Here is a 15,903-nt window from a genome sequence, read left to right as displayed (position 1 = left end):
TTGCCTTCCCTAATAGCTAATGATGTTGAACATCTTCTCATGGGCTTATCTGCCATTCTTACATCCTCTTTGGTGAAGTGGGTGTTCAACGTGGAAAGAGTTGACATCTTTCCCTATGTTGAGTCTTCCAACCCATGAACACAGTATTTCTCTCCATTTACTTAGGTTTTTTGATTCCTTTCTTCAGTATTTAGGTGTTTTAGTTTTCAGATTTTATGTATGTTTTTGTTATATGTATACCTAAGTATTATATTCTTTGGAGCTATTAAAAATCATATTGCTTTATAAATTTTAATTTCCAGTTGTACACTGCTAACATGCATGATTGATTGTTAGCAGTGACCTTGTATCCTGTAATCTTGTTAAGCTCACTTATAAGATCCAGTAGTTGTTTTTTTGTTTTTCTGTTCTTTTGCACATTCTTAGAGATTTTCTACATAGGCAATCATATGAATATCTGTAAATAGACTTTCCTTTCTTGCTTTCCAATCTGTATGCACTTACTTTCCTCCTTACATTATTGCACTGGCTAGAACTTCCTGTATGATAGATGTTGTTGAATAGACGTGGTGAGACTGGATATCCTTATCTTGTTCTCAGTCTCAGGCGGAAAGCATTTGGTTTTTCATCAATAATTATGATGTTAGCTGTTTTGGTCAGATAGCCATTAATTAGACTGAAGAATATCCCTTGTACCCTTAGTTTGCTAAGAGGTTTATTGTGAGTGCTATCATGATATAAATTATCATGTTGAATTTATCATAATTCAAATTATTGCATTCATGCTGATACACAAAAAGCATCTGATGTGATTTTTCTCCTTTACATTGTTAATATGGTAGATTACATTGGTTCATTTCCAAAGACTGAATCAGTCTTGCATCCTAGGATAAACTGCAGTTGGTGGTGGTGTGTGCTTTCCTAGATTATTTGCTAATGTTTTGTTGAGGATTTCTGCATCTGTGTTGGTGATAATATTACAGGTAGTTATCATTTTTTGCACTTTCTTTGTCTAGTTTGGATATTAGAGTAATGTTCTCCTTAAAATGTTAGAAAGAATTTCTGCTATTTTCTGGAAGAAATTGTGTAGATGTATGATTATTTTTTTGGTGGAATCCACCAGTGAAACCATCTCAGTCTGGACTTCTTTCTCAGATGGTTTTTAATTACAAATTCAATTTCATGAATACTGTGAGGCCTATTTCAGTTGTATGTTTCATCTTGAGTGAGTTTTGGCTGTTCCTGGTTTTCAAGGAATTGCTCCATTTCACCTATGTTTAGAATTAATATGTGTAGGGTTGTTTGCAGTGCACTTTTATTATACTGCTGATGTCTGTGGGTTTGTAGTGTTGCCACAACTTCCATTTCTCATATTGGTAATCTTTATTTTCTCTTTTCTTGGATAGTGTTAGGGATTTATCAACTTCATTGATTTTTGAAAGAATCATTTTTTGTTTTCATAGATCTCTATGTGCTCTTTTAATTTAACTGATTTCTACTCTTGTCTTTATTAATTCTCTTCTTTTTACTTGCTTTAGGTTTATTTCTGTCTTTTTCTTCTAGCTTTTTTTCGGTGAAAGCTTGCCCCATTGAATTCAAATATTTTTTTCTTTCATAATATAATCATTTAATGCCATAGATAACCCTCTGAGCACTGCTATAACTGCAGACTGACAATTTTGACAAGCTGTATTTTCATTTTCACTTTAGTTCAATATATTTTACAGTATCTATTGAGACCTTGTCTTTGACTCATGTGTTAATAGTTCAGTGTTTAATTTCTAAGTGTTTGGAGACTTTCTCACTACCTTTATTTCCAATTTAATGCAATTATGTCAGAGAATGTATTTTGTATGATTTAAATCATTTGATATTTGCTAAAGTTTGTTTTATAACACAGAACATGCTGTATCTGTGTTAAAGATTCATGTGCATTTGAAAAGAATATATTTTGCTGTTGGTAGAGTGTTCTATAAATGTCAGTTAGATTCAGTTGGTTTGTGGTGACATTCAGGTCTTCTATATCCTTGCTGATTTTTTCTCTGTGAAAGAGGAGTACTGGATTCTTTAATTAAAATAATGGATTTTTCCTTTACATATTTTGAAGCTCAGTTATTAGCATACACATTTAAGATTCTTATGTCTTACTAGTCCTTTTCTATATCCCTTAGTTTTCTTTGCTTTTAAGCAAAGATTTTAGTATAGAAATTCCAGCTTTCTTTAAAATCCGTGTTTGCACAGTATATCTTTCTTCATCATTTCCTTTTATTATATCATTATATTTGAATTGAGTTTTCTGAAGACAGCATATAGTTGTCATTACAATCTGTCATTTAATTCATTTATTTAGACCACTTACATTAAATTCAAATGTTGATATGACAGATTCAGTTTTATTATTTTTCCTACTTGCTCTCATTTTTTGTTCTTTTGTTTCCCCTTTTCTGTCTCATTTTGGGTTATTTAAACATTATCAGTATTCTATTTGTATTTGCCTGTAGCAGTTTCTTAATTTTTTTAAGGATTACAATATATACTACCTTTCCCAATCTGCTTAGAATCTATATTTTAACAACTTCAAGTGATTTGTAAAAACCTTGACAACAGTTTCGTCTCTTTACCTAATCCTGCTTAAGTTATTCTTGCTACGTTTATTACATTTACATAAAATAAAACACCCTGTGAAATAATTTGGTATTTTTTGCTTTCAATCCTCAGCTATATTTAATACAACTCAATAGGAGAATCATCTATTAAATTAACCCAGGTATTTATCATTTCTAATGCTGATTTTTCTCTTCCTGAAGTTCCAAACTTCCATATGAAAATCATCTCCTTTCTATCTAAAAAACTTCCATTAGAAATTCTTTTAAAGGATTCCTCTAGCCATAAATGATTTTAGTTTTCTTTCATTTGAAATTTTAAAAAATTTTACCTTCATTCTTGAAGGATTTTTTTTTTTCCTGAATACAGAATTCTGGACTGACAATTCTTTACTTCCAGCACCTGAGAAATTTCTTGCCACTTCCTTCTGTCTTCTGTATTTCTGATGAAAACACTATCATCGGAATCGGTGTTTCTCCACAGGCAATGTATCATTATCCTCTCTGGCTGAGTTCAAAATTTTTCTCGTTGTCTTTAGTTTTCAGCAGTTTGATTATGATATACCTAGATGTGAATTTCTTTGAGCTCATCCTGTTTCAGCTTCATTCAACCTCTCAAGTCTCTCTCTCACCAAACTTACAAAGTGCTCAGCCATTATCTTTTCAAATATTTTTTTCAGCATCAACACTCCTTCCTCTCTTCTTCTGGAAATTCAATTACATGAATGTTATATCTTATTATTAACCCACAGGTCTCTGAGGCCGTGTTCATTTTTTTTTCCAATCCCTTTTCTTTCTCTGGTTCAGATTTGATAATTTCTATTCATCTGTCTTCAAGATCATTGACTGTTTCATCTCAAATCTGCTATTTAGCCCATTCAGTGGATTTCAGTCTAAGGAGCAACCGGAAGAATGGAGTTGCCATGCACTGAGCTGGGGAAGGTTGTTGTGGAAACTTTTTTTTTTCTTTTTCTTTTTCTTTTTTTTGAAAAGTTGAGTTTGAAATGCCAACTGGAATGAAGAAGCACTGAATAGCCAGCTGCATGCAGGAGTCGGGAGATCAGGGAGACTGGGTATAGGTATAGAAGCGGGGCTCATTTGATGTCAGTGTGGTATTTAAAGCCATGAGATGATGGGAAAAGACCACCAATGGAGAGCAGAGAGGAGAGAGAGCAGAGGGTAGAGCCTTGGGGAACCCCAACATCATCCCACTGATGAGATGCAGGAAAGCTGGGGAGACAAGGGAGGGAGGAAAACCAGAGTTTTGTGGCATGCTGGCCACCAAGTAAAGAAGGTGAATCAAAGGAGAGTGAATCACAAGAGGAATCCAAAGTTGCTGGCAGATCAATTCAGATTACATCTGAGAATAACACCTGGATTTAGCAACGTCGAGATCTCATTGGTGAGCTGGAGAAAAGCAATTTCTGGGGAGCGATGCTGGAGAAGGTCTGATACTCAAGAGTGACTAGAAGGAGGGAAATTAAGGGTAGAACTCACTTATTTCATCTTAGCTATTTTGGGGAAGCGAAAGAGACACGAGAAATCCAGATGCAGTTGGAGGGGTAGGTAGGAGAGAGGAGGCTTCCCATGTAAACATTCAGAAGGCATTAATGAATAGGTGCCCTTGAAGGGGTCTGTCACTTCATTTTCTCAGCATCTTACCAATTTTGGGCCTCTCAGCACTCAGGAAAGTGCTTTATACCTAGTAGATAGATAAGAGATATTTGCTGAACACGTGATACGATATTTCAGATGATCCCATGAGTCTTCACAGCAGTAGTAAATGCCATATAAAAGACAGATAATCCAGAGGTAATAGATTTTTTTCTCAATGAGATTAACAATATATACTTCTTTTATAAAGTGAATGCATTCTTAATGAAGTAGAGATGATCAGTGTAGTGTTTTTATGAACCCGTGCAGCTAGATTTCTCATAAAACACTGACATGCAGGGGACAAGACGGTTCCTCTTGCCACTACTTACTGTCCCCTGAGCAGAGCAGAGGCCCCAGTGCATAAGCCACTTCAGAATGTGGTCGTCCCGTGTCTCTCGTCACAATCTGAGTGACCGGCAGCTTCTCCTTATGGGAAAGGACCACCGTGTCGCTGGTCCTAGAAGACAAACACAATCACCCTGACATTATTCTGAATGATGAACGGATAAGTAATTGTTACTGCAGTTCAAGAGGTGTTTAAGCTAACTTTTGTAAATACGTAACAGTAGGGAAATCAAACGGTTCGTGTGAACACTTACATAATAAATATATTGAATAAGGTCATCTAAGGAGCAGAGACCAGTGTTCACCTACATGACCACAGAGAAGAAAGAAGGCATGTCTTCAAAACTGTGGTCCTGGGTACATGCCTGAGATTACATTTTGATGCAATTAAGCGACTCACTGCTCTTTGCAATTCAGCCACTGTGTGATACTTAAATGCGGAACTTACACAGGCGAGAACAATCTGCCTTCATAAAAAAAAAAAAAAAACACACAAACAAAACCACCTGACTGGCAAGACTTAGATTTTCAATTCTTGGACTTCACTCTTACTGAAGTTTTAGGAATTCCTACTGTGGTTATGAGTCATTTGTTAAAGCTATAAATTTAAAAATAAAAGCAAAACAAAACACAGATTCAAAACCACGATGAAGATGTGATACAATACACTCTCAACATTAATAAATGGGACAATACATAGGCAAGGGCTTTGTCAATGGTTACCATCATCCATTCATTCAACAAACACTTACTGCACATCTATTTGCCAGGCCCTGTGTGTTGGGGTTGGGGACATAAAAACCATCATCAATGCCCACTAAAAGCCTAGTGAATGTTATAAATAATAACAATAACAATATAAAAATATCTTCATGTGACTATTTGGGGGCATAGTAATACCTATGCTTCCAATTCATAGACTGGAACAGGAGCCAGGGTGCCTGGCTAGTAAACTGGCCGCACCGTCATTGTCCTCTCTGGACAAAGTAGGAAGGTTTCTCGAAACTTTGTAAAGTGTTCATATTTTTTATTGCATACTTCAATTACATATGTATTTTTGATGTATGGGCAAATAATAGTTTGTCTGATTTATCGTTCTGATTTATCGCCCTATATCTGTGCAGAACCTAGTAAGTTTTCATTCTTAACAATTTACAAAGCCACCACTCACTTCTGTGTATATAAATGGGAGCATTTGAAACCGCTACTTTCGCGGGTCAAAAAATCAGCAGTTTCACATTGCAGACAAAAAAAAAATCTGCATAACTTAAGAGTTAATCATTCCAATTCTGCTTAGGCATCAGAATATTTTTTAAGATAGAAAATGTAAAATTACTAAGATTTGTATTTTGTTTTAAACTTTTAAGAAAGTGCATGTGGTGAAATGTGAAAAATGTGAACTAAAATACCCTGACAGTTAAGAAACAATGTTTCTGATTCAGATTGCTTCAAAGAGTCAGACTAAATTTAACAACATGGCTGTATCTGGCTGAGCCCCTGTGATTCCTGCTTTTGGGAGCAAAAAGGCAGATCATCCCAAACACAGAACACCTGGCTTTGTTGGGAACGGGGTCACATGCTAGAAGGTGCCACTGGATTACGGGGGTATGTCAGTCTGGAAATTTATTCTCTTATAAACATGGGGGTAATACACCAAGTTAATTCCTGGTATTAAATATCAGCAAATGTTCCAAATTAGTCCTTTAATTTCCATGATTGCTATTTTGATAGACCCATCTTAGAGGAAAAATGTAAGGATATTAGTTAATCACTGACGATCTTTGAATTTTAAAGCATCTTTTAAAAGCCATACTTTTGAACGTCATAAAAAGCTACACCTTAATTCTGTTTTTAACACTGACAATGCATACAGAGCCCTGAAAACGCTTTTTAAAAGATCATACTGATGCAGCATGTATTAAGGCAGATATTATAATCAAGTCTTTTTTTAACTTTGCTGTTTGCCAAGTATCTTCCTAAATCTGAGAAAATTTTAAACAGTTCTTATTTAAAAATTCTTTACTAGTACAGGTCACTCCCAGCTGCCCATGCTTTATGTAAGATATTCTATGCAACGGCCACCAGACTCCTTCACAACCGCCTCATTAGGAGTTATATCTCAGTTTCCTTCTTGCATCTCAGTTTTTTCCCTAAATTTGCAAAGATGGCATGGATATCTGGGCATGAAAATGTCTCGCAACAGTTTTATACATTCAGTAAGAGAATTTCCAAGTCCACTTTTTTTTTTTTTTTTTTTGGTTTTTAGTTGTTAATGCTCTGGAAATGGTTCTTACTGTTCATTGTTTCTCAGTAGACTTTGGAGGTCTAAGGGAGCTTTGACCACTTTGAGTTACTGTGAAAAGATGCCTTGGATCCATTTAAGTTTTATAATTGTTTGAGAGAAAGAGGGATTGGTGACACAGCATTTTCATCACCCAAAATTACATGGTTTGAAAGCTTCCAGGTTCTTCATTGGGTTCTGTTATTCTACTTGCATATCCTGTTGGCAGACCCACCCTGTATTGATAAGTGTGGCATCATAACACTTGAAGAAGTGTTTTGTGTCTGAAAAGGCTAGTCTCCCCACCATGTTTCCATCTTCAGAATTGTCTTAGCTTCTCATGCACCATTCTTTTCCATACAAATTTTAGAGCCAGTTCGTCACCATCCAAAACAAAAATACAGATGTTTAGCATCTGTTTGGAATTAAATGGAAACCAGGAACTCCTTTGGAGGAAAGATACTTAATTTTCCTATTCATGGCAGTAGTGTGACGTCTCCAGTTATCTAGGCCTTCTTGTATTTTCATTATCAAGTTTTATGATGTCTCTCCCATAAAAGTCTTGCAATTTTTTGTTATCTTTGTTCCAAGGTGTTACACTCTTTTTGTTGCTTTTGCAAGTGGTTTTTATAGTCGTATCTTATAGTCAAACATTCTTGATAAGAATCCAGTTATTCTAGGATTCAGTAAGTAAACGTACTAAACTCTCATTAATTTCAATAATATTTCCGTATATTATCTTGGCTTTGCTTTGTAGACAAGCATATTTTTTATGAATAATGTAATCTTTATTTCCTTGTTCCCAATCTTTCCAACTGTGGTTCTGAATTGCCTCATATATAATCTTTATCTTTCCATTATTCATTTGTAACTAACTGCATTGTAATCAGAGAAACTGTCCATATGATAACCACTGCTGTAAAAATCTTTTGAGTTTTGGGAAAATCAGTTTGCAAAACTGCACCATATGTGCTTGAGAAAATTCTGTATCCTACAAATGTATGTGCCCAACAAACTAAGTCATCAATTTCATTTGAAAATGTTCTCTATCCTCATTAATTTCTGCCACGTGAGTCACCAATTACAAACAGATGAATGTTTAAGCCTCTTCTTTTCATGGTTGTTTGTGAATTTCTTCTTTCAGTTCTGACAATTTTTTTTTTCTATAGACATTTTGAGTCATTTTTATTAGAAGCATGCAAGTTTAGGACTGCTAGATTTTTCCTACTAAAATTAAAAAGTACGATTGTACAGTAATAGTGATCTTTGTCCATGCAAAAGCCTTAAAAAATTTACTTACTTTTGTGTATACTTGCCTAGTAATTTTTTTTAGCACTTTGCTTTCAAGATTTCTTGGTGTATACAAACAAGATACATTTGTTCGTAATTCAATATGACATCTGGATTTAAATGGTTACTTTTGTCACATTTATTGAGTATGACTATTCACACATTTTTATCTTATTCTGTACTTGTTGCTTTCTTTTCTTCCTTTTAAGTCTCATTCCTATTTTCTGTTTATTAAGGAAGTTTTTAAAATCCCATTTGTTTCTTACTTCCTGCTACTGATTTGAATATTACATGCTGTTTTGATTCTTTAGAGGTCGGACTTAAAATTTTCACATACACACTTTAAGCAAGTTAATTCTAATAAGTATTTACAAAACAAGTTTTAAATTTCAAGAATAGTTTCATTTCTAAGCATTCTTTTAGTTCTTTTTGGAAACCACAATCACCTTTGTCCATCGGACCTGACTGCTCACTGATGTTTCCATTTCATGCCCACAGTCCTATGTTACTGGGTGTCTAGTATTTACCGCTTTTCTTTTTTAACGTCTACGTTTACAAAATTTTTTTCCCCCAATATTTCTGCTTCCAACTGAGACCTTCCTTATAAGATCACTTTCTTTCATTCTGAAAACCATTATTTTTGTTGTTGTTTTCAGATTCTTTTTCACCATAAGTTACTACAAGATATTGAATGAAAGCCATTCTTAAAAATTCCTCTTGCGGGTCGGCTGGTGGCACATTTCTTCAGTGTCTGTCTGTCTGGATCTTCATTTTATTCCACTTTTAGAAAGTGTCGGCTGGGTAGACCCCGGGAGTTTGACAGTTGTGCGGCTCCCGGGCTCTGAGCGGAAGGTCCACCGTCCGTGGGCTGGGTCCTGCGCTGCTCGGGGAGGTCAGCGGGCCGTCTGAGCATCTTTCCTTTCAAGATTCTCGCTTTCATCTCCACTCCTTTTCACATTCTCGTTAGTGTTCTTTGATTTCACCACGGTGTGTCTAGACACGGATTTACTCTTATATATCCTGCTTGGTGTTGCAGTGTTTTCTCAACTCGGGAAATGTCTCAGCTATTTGCGTGTCACCTCTTCTTAATTATCTCAAACCTTCGCTTTCGGTCTTGCCCGCACCTCCCCTCCATGTCGCTGCTTTCCTCGTCCCCATTTCGCTTGTCTCTGCTCTATATGTTCTGTGCCGTTCACTCACACATACGTGCCATCTCACGAGTTTTTCCATCACTTGTGTCTAGCACCTGATCCACAAGAGTTACAGTCTCAGTGATGACAATCACTGACAATTAATCATTCAATGAACAATCCTTTGACTCTTTCGTAAACCACGGTCGTCTTTGTCAGCAGTATCCGATGGCTTTCTCATATTTCAGTTCCAGTTTTTATTTTTCAAATAGCTCACTTATTTATTTACTTACTTACTTATTTTTTAAGGTATCCGTTACCTGGGATTTCCGCGAATCTGACCTTGGTGGTCTCTTCTGCCGCCCACTCCTCTCCTGCGGTGCTGTGTGACCCCGGGCCGTGAGCTGACGCCGGGTGACGTTTCATCTGTGGGAATCCGGTGACACCCGCATGAAGGGGGTGGGCAGGCCTCCAGGAAGAATTTCCCATGATCCTGGGATGGGCTCTGGGTGCTGCCAACCTGTGCCCATGTTCATTTCATTCAAGGACCATCCAGGTTGTGTAAATTTGGGCCCCAAATCTGTGTGAAGGCAGGTCTGCAGACATGAGTTTTCAGGGGACTACTGTTTCCTACCCAGAGGTAGAAAATGAAATATTTGTCCTCAGCCACCTTTTCTTTGGATTTGTAGCCTTCTGAGAACACCAGGTGCACGGACAGCTTGGTGTTCTGTATTTCCCCTTCCACAGACTCAAAGCCTTGTCTGGTCTCCCCTACGTGGCCGTTTAAAAAAACAACTGGACATTAGAAAGCTCAGCAAACAACACTGGCTCCCCCATGGGATGGTCCTATTAACCGGCTTAACCCAGCTTTCGGAAGTCCAATTTTTTTCACTTTCAACGATTGAGAAACATTAATCTGGTATTCCTATTTTGTCTCATTGGAAAAATAAAACGGGCCTGATTAGTTATTCACAGCTAGACAGAAATAGCTACTTTAACACAGCCAGCTTCAGGTGAATTATATCGTACACATCAATGCTTAGACTCATAACTCGCTAGGGAATAGTCTGCGCTCCTTGTGCGGCTGTGTTCCATGTCTGCCTAAGGTACACAGTTTAAGCAATTAAAAAAAAAATGACAGTTTGCACAGGGAAATTATATGGAATTCACCATTCATGGCGAGCAGCATCACAGTTGCAGTGATATTGAGAATCAATGCAGCTCCCCTCTAATCCACAAGTACATTTTTGAGCATCAGGCAGAGAACCTCCCCAGTAAGTGTGTGTTTCATTGGTTCTTCCAACCCACCAGCTCACTGGGGTTCCATCTGAAAGACAAGTATGAGAAACGTGACACCTACTTTGCCCCCCACTGCCTGCCTCCCCAGTACTGCTCCTTTACTTCCCTCTATTGAAAATGCAGAGACAGACTATTTAGAGGTGAGCATATTTTAACTATGCAATAGGGTCATTTTTAAGAGGGCTTCCAACTGTTTTCAAAATGTATTTTAATGTCAAGACTTACGCTGGCACCATATTTTTTTTTTCCTTTTCTTAGAAAATGAGCGAGCTGTCCCTAACTCATTCAGTCATGGTGTTTACATATTTCTCTTGAGGATTCCAATTACATAATTGATTTGAAAATAACATTCAAGAAGGAATTGCTATAAAAAAAAACAGTAATGTCTACACTGAACTTAAAATCTGTTTGAGATCCTAACTGCCACTGAAAACTTTTAAGTTATTCTGCGAACCTGGGATTTCTTTCACTGAATTTCTTAGCTGAAAACACTGGTGCTTCCTATCGTGTCTCAAGAGTTTCCTGGAGACACGTGCTGCTCTGTGTTTGGAAACTAAAGAAACGGCATTGAAAAGCCTTCTCCATGCCCGAGGTGTGTCTTTGGCTTGGTCAACGTGGAGACAACGACAGCTCAGTTCTTCAGCACAACCCCCATCTCAGTGGAACGCATAATTAAGGGACGGGGCCAGAGGCCACCTCAACCCTGCAGGACTGCTCATTTAGGCTAAGGAAGCTGCTGAAGCATTACAGCACCCCTGGGGGAGGATGATCAGAAAACACGGAGCACATGGGAGGGGGGAGGGGAAGGAGTCCCTGGTAAACAGAGTCAGGGCGGGGGCGGGGGGGGGGGGGACCAGAAGTGACATCGGATCACGGCTGTGCAGAGATGCCTGTCCGATGTAATGTGCTCTTCCAAGCTCTTCAGTCGTCCCCATCAGGCCCCCATCAAGAATCTGAAACAGTTTCTCCCTCACTTACAACCGCCACTGCACATTATGGTTTCCCCGTCAATGGGACGTCTGCTTCTGCTGACAACCTCTCCGCTTGTAAACACATCGACTGCATTCATTACCGCTCACCGCAGGCCCAGGGGGCGAGACGAGCGCCAAGAAATCAATATGAACCGTCTCTCTCTCTCTCTCTCTATTTTAATGTGTTGAAATTTTATCTCTAGGGGGTGGAAGATGGACCATCTTTTTGCCTTAACAGAGATTTAAAAGAGATTTTTTCCAAATTCGACACATCCTTGCACAGATTAAAGAGCAAAGGAATCATTCTACACAGATGCACAAGTGTGTATCTTCTCTCTAAAATAAGAACCAGCCAAGGGTTTTTAACGGTTAAAAATGCACTTGGCTCCATTCAAGATTCCTTAGAGTAACCTAGAGAATTTGCATAAGAAATGACTAAGAAGAATGAAGAAGAATTAGAGGCCGAAATGAAAAGAACAGGCAAGACATTAAGGACCAGGGCGCATGGACTCCACCTCCCCAGTTATTTAGCCCATGGGTCACTGCTCTTCTTTCCAGCCACAGCCACAGTCATCCGTGACCTTAAGCATTCACATATGATGACCGGAGTCTTTCCTAGAAACACTTACTCTTTAGTAACCGTATACCCTGCAAATATCTGTAAACTAGAGACCTTAAAGATGCCGAAGGAAAAATGTCCCAGGACCCTAGAGCGGTCTTAGGCCCGCTGCTCCTGGCTCCGCAGCTTTCTTAGAAAACAAAACTGACAGAGGAGCTGTTGTCCTGAGGCCTCAGACTTGCTGTATCTCCTCTCACGATTAACACCTGCATTATTAGTTAATTAGAAAAAAAGTGATCAATTTCCAGATAACTTCTGAGAATGTGAACAGTGGAAAATTCTTGAGATAAAACTAAATTTTGATGGACATCCCTCAGTCTACCCTGCAAAATTCCTAAGTTACTTGTGCCCCCGACCGCAGTCCCCTTGTGCTGTTTCCATGTTGCAACCACCTAGAGGCGTGTCCAGGCCAAGCCTTTCTTGTTTTCACTCCTCCCACACAACAGCACCATCAGAGCTCTGCACACCCAGGTGTGTCTGCGGATAACTCCGAGCAAACTAATGCGATGATTTTAAGGTGTGCAAGGCTACAGTACGTGCCAACTCCGTCGCTACCTGAATTAAGCACTTCTGGAAATATGTAGGTCTCTACTGAATTGTCTAAATTAATACTAAAAAGTCTCCAGTAGCAGCATATAGGAATGCAGATTACTTGAGCACGCATTGATAATGAAGTCCCTTATTTTGCTTCTTTAGCAGGTGTTGAGTAAAAGTCTTTTTTCTTTTCTCCTGGCCCCAGTTAAATACTTGTTTACATACTTCTTGTGGTTTCTGTTGTTGCTGTTTTATATATCTACATCGAAGGGCTAACAACGGAGTAATCACTTGCAGATCAATAGGCAGACATGACCCCTCCATGCGGGAGTCCCTTACTGATCTGGGTGGTGTCCAGGTTCCGGAACAGACCGTATGTTAGTTGGTAAGAGTTTGCTCCCTGACTCACTGGGTGCATTTGTTTAACGACTTTGGTAGTGGTTGATTCCAACGCTACTCTGTCTTCGCCTTGTTAGACAACCCGTAATAATTTACTCTCCTGGAGGCAGCTTTCTTATTCTTCTGGAAACATGCAACTTTAGTTCAGTGATCTATTTGGCAGCAATTAACTATCATTAAGTTCTAAACCCTTTGGCACTGACTATAAATGCAATAAACTAGAGAGAGGCAAAGAAGGAGCATTTACTTCTTGCAATTTATAGATGTTGTACAATCAAGTTCTGGCAAGGTTAGTGTCTTATCCCTGAAGACTCGGAAAGATGAAATGATTTCCCAAGTCCCGCAGCTGCTGAGTGACAGGCTACGAGCTTGAACTCAGAGGACCTGCCTGCCTCTTCCTGCTCATTCCACTACCCAGATGCCTGATCAGAGAGGGGGCAGGCCAGCCTCCAGAAAACCAAGTCATTTCATGAAGGCAGTGAAGGTGCACATTCCAACAAAATGGGGTATTTCAAAGGAAGAAAATACGAAACCAAAATAGGAATGTTCAAAAGTCGGGAAGATGTGAAAAATGAACTATTAGCAATTATGCTGTGTGAAAGAGCAGATGACACCAACATCACTCCCTAATTAATTATCCTGGACCCTAGCTGTATTCCGTCTATGAAAAATAATCACCTCCAGATAACTAAGCCATGTTGTTGTCAGCCATCCCTCCTGAGATAAAACAGAATTAAGATGTCACTGCCCTTCATGCTGGATGAGCACTGAGCATCCTGAGGGCCCAGCAAGGAGGCTTTTACTGCTCAGGGGCCCAGCTGAGTCTGGGAAGTCTGGGAACGAAACTTCAGATCATTCCCAGCATTGAGCAAAGGGCGACACATTGACCTTGCTCTTTGTTCCAAGGGAAGGTATCTCTGTCGTTTGCAGACTGGGACATGGGCACTATGGACACAGATTCTCATGCCTCTGTGGCTGGTCACTGTGACCTGTGGGAACCACAGCCCAGGATGGCTGATGACCCTAATGACTCACCGTGGCCAGTTGAAAGCCTTGACTTCTTGCAGTGGAAAGTCAGCTCCTGTTCGCAGCGGTCTGCGTGGTCAGTTACGGCCTGGAGCTGGTCCATGCCGGCTGCATACTTGAAAAACACTGGATGGGGGCTTTCTCCATTCGATCCTTTGACTCTGACCAAGTGGGAGCCGTTATGCTGCACTGAGGTCCAGGCGGTGTCTTGTGGGCAGAAACGGGGTTGGGAGGGAGAAAGGAGACTGTGATGAGGCTAATAATTAAAACATAAAGCTGAAAATCAAGAGCATATTTTATCTGAATTAAGGTTTTTATTTCTGTAGCCATCAGATCTCTTTGAAATTAGAATCAACAGGAGTGGAATTCTTAAAACGTTAGCAGTCAGAATTCTCTCCATTGAAATTTGCATTACCATTATTATAGTCAACATTGTCAGGGGGCCGATGTTTTAAATTCTGTGTTATAAATAGAACTTTTTGGCCTTTAGTTTTTTTCTTTCCATTACTGTAAGGAGAAAGCCAAAAGTTACTGTGTATATATTTATCTTTTTAATAAGCCGACTCCTCACCTAACTGAGCATCTTCTCTGATAATCAAAGAAATGTGCAAAAGACACATTTGAGGAACAAGCAGCTCACATGATCATGCAAAATTATAGAAAATAAGGATTTTTTTGACAAAAATTGACTAACAGTGCATCAGCACTTCATTCAGGGGCCAGCACCAAAAACCACAGTGCCTCAGAGCATCTCTTCCTGACGGTAACCATAGTGACACGAATCTCTGCTGGGAGATTCTGGCATATTCCTGTTACATTGATTACCTTTACTTTTTAAAGAGATTTTTTTAAAAAGTACACACTCCACAATGTTTGCAACAGAACAAAAACGCCTTGACTTCTTTTATCTTCCGCCAAACTTACCTCCCACCATGAAGGTATAAAAGCTCCCACAATATAAAAGGCCCACAGGTCAGTGGCTAAAAGGCTGAGTTCAAGTTGCCTTAATTCAATTATATTTATAACATCAAGTCACATAACTTCCTCTATAATATGTATTCGATCAAAAGATCCATCTACATGGAAACTTTCCATAACTGTTAGGTGTTAGATAAGTGGGAGCACCAGGCAGCTAAGGTGGAGGAGAGGGAGGAGGGTCCAGAAGGTGGCGTTGTGCCCGCCTCCAGCATAAAGGGGCTTGACTTCCTCTAAATGAGTGCCACCAAGAAACCGGTTAGAACCCGACAGCCGTGACTGCACGGTAGGTAGTGAGGACCTAACTGGACATGACCCGGTGCGCGCTGTAATATAACTAGCATTGCGGCTTAAGTCCCTGCGTGAGTTTCTCTGTGTGCATCATGGGTAAGGCCATGCACAAAAGGGCACGAGCATGACTCAGCCCTCCAGAGGCAAGAGCTGTCAATCAATCAAGAGACCACCTCTAAGTGAGGGTGCAAGAGGAGAGGGAAGACAGAGCCCGCCATTTCCCTCCCGTGGATCAGCCTGTGCCCCCCTTCTTAGAAGTGCACCTTCTCTTTCCTAAATAAAACCTTTAAAATCTTTCCCTACACCGTGTTCCGTCTCTCATCTGAATTTTTATCACTTGGTGTGACAAAGACTGGGGTCTCTTCCCTTCCCCTTGTGGGACAACAGTATGAAGGGCAGGGAACAGCCATGTGGCGTTTATTTTTTTATCATTTTTAATAGCTAATATAAGAGCAAGTTTCAAAAATCAAAACAATGTTACGAG

The 15,903-nt window shown here is 39.3% G+C and overlaps 1 protein-coding gene across 1 annotated transcript in view; it reads right to left on the bottom strand.

Moving 5' to 3' along the window:
* The window catches only part of LOC102529128 (contactin-associated protein-like 3), a 154,603-nt gene that overhangs the window by 19,198 nt on the left and 119,502 nt on the right, over nucleotides 1-15,903 (bottom strand). The window contains exons 15-17 of the mRNA XM_072952685.1: nucleotides 14,163-14,360; nucleotides 10,476-10,632; nucleotides 4,589-4,716 (exon numbers count right to left, since the gene is read on the bottom strand). Of these exons, the coding sequence (XP_072808786.1) occupies nucleotides 4,589-4,716; nucleotides 10,476-10,632; nucleotides 14,163-14,360 (483 nt within the window). The remainder of the gene's footprint in view (nucleotides 1-4,588; nucleotides 4,717-10,475; nucleotides 10,633-14,162; nucleotides 14,361-15,903) is intronic.

This window comes from Vicugna pacos, chromosome 31, assembly GCF_048564905.1.
Source record: "Vicugna pacos chromosome 31, VicPac4, whole genome shotgun sequence".
NCBI classification, from domain to species: Eukaryota; Metazoa; Chordata; class Mammalia; order Artiodactyla; family Camelidae; genus Vicugna; species Vicugna pacos.
This window is presented reverse-complemented; position numbering and strand designations above follow the sequence as displayed.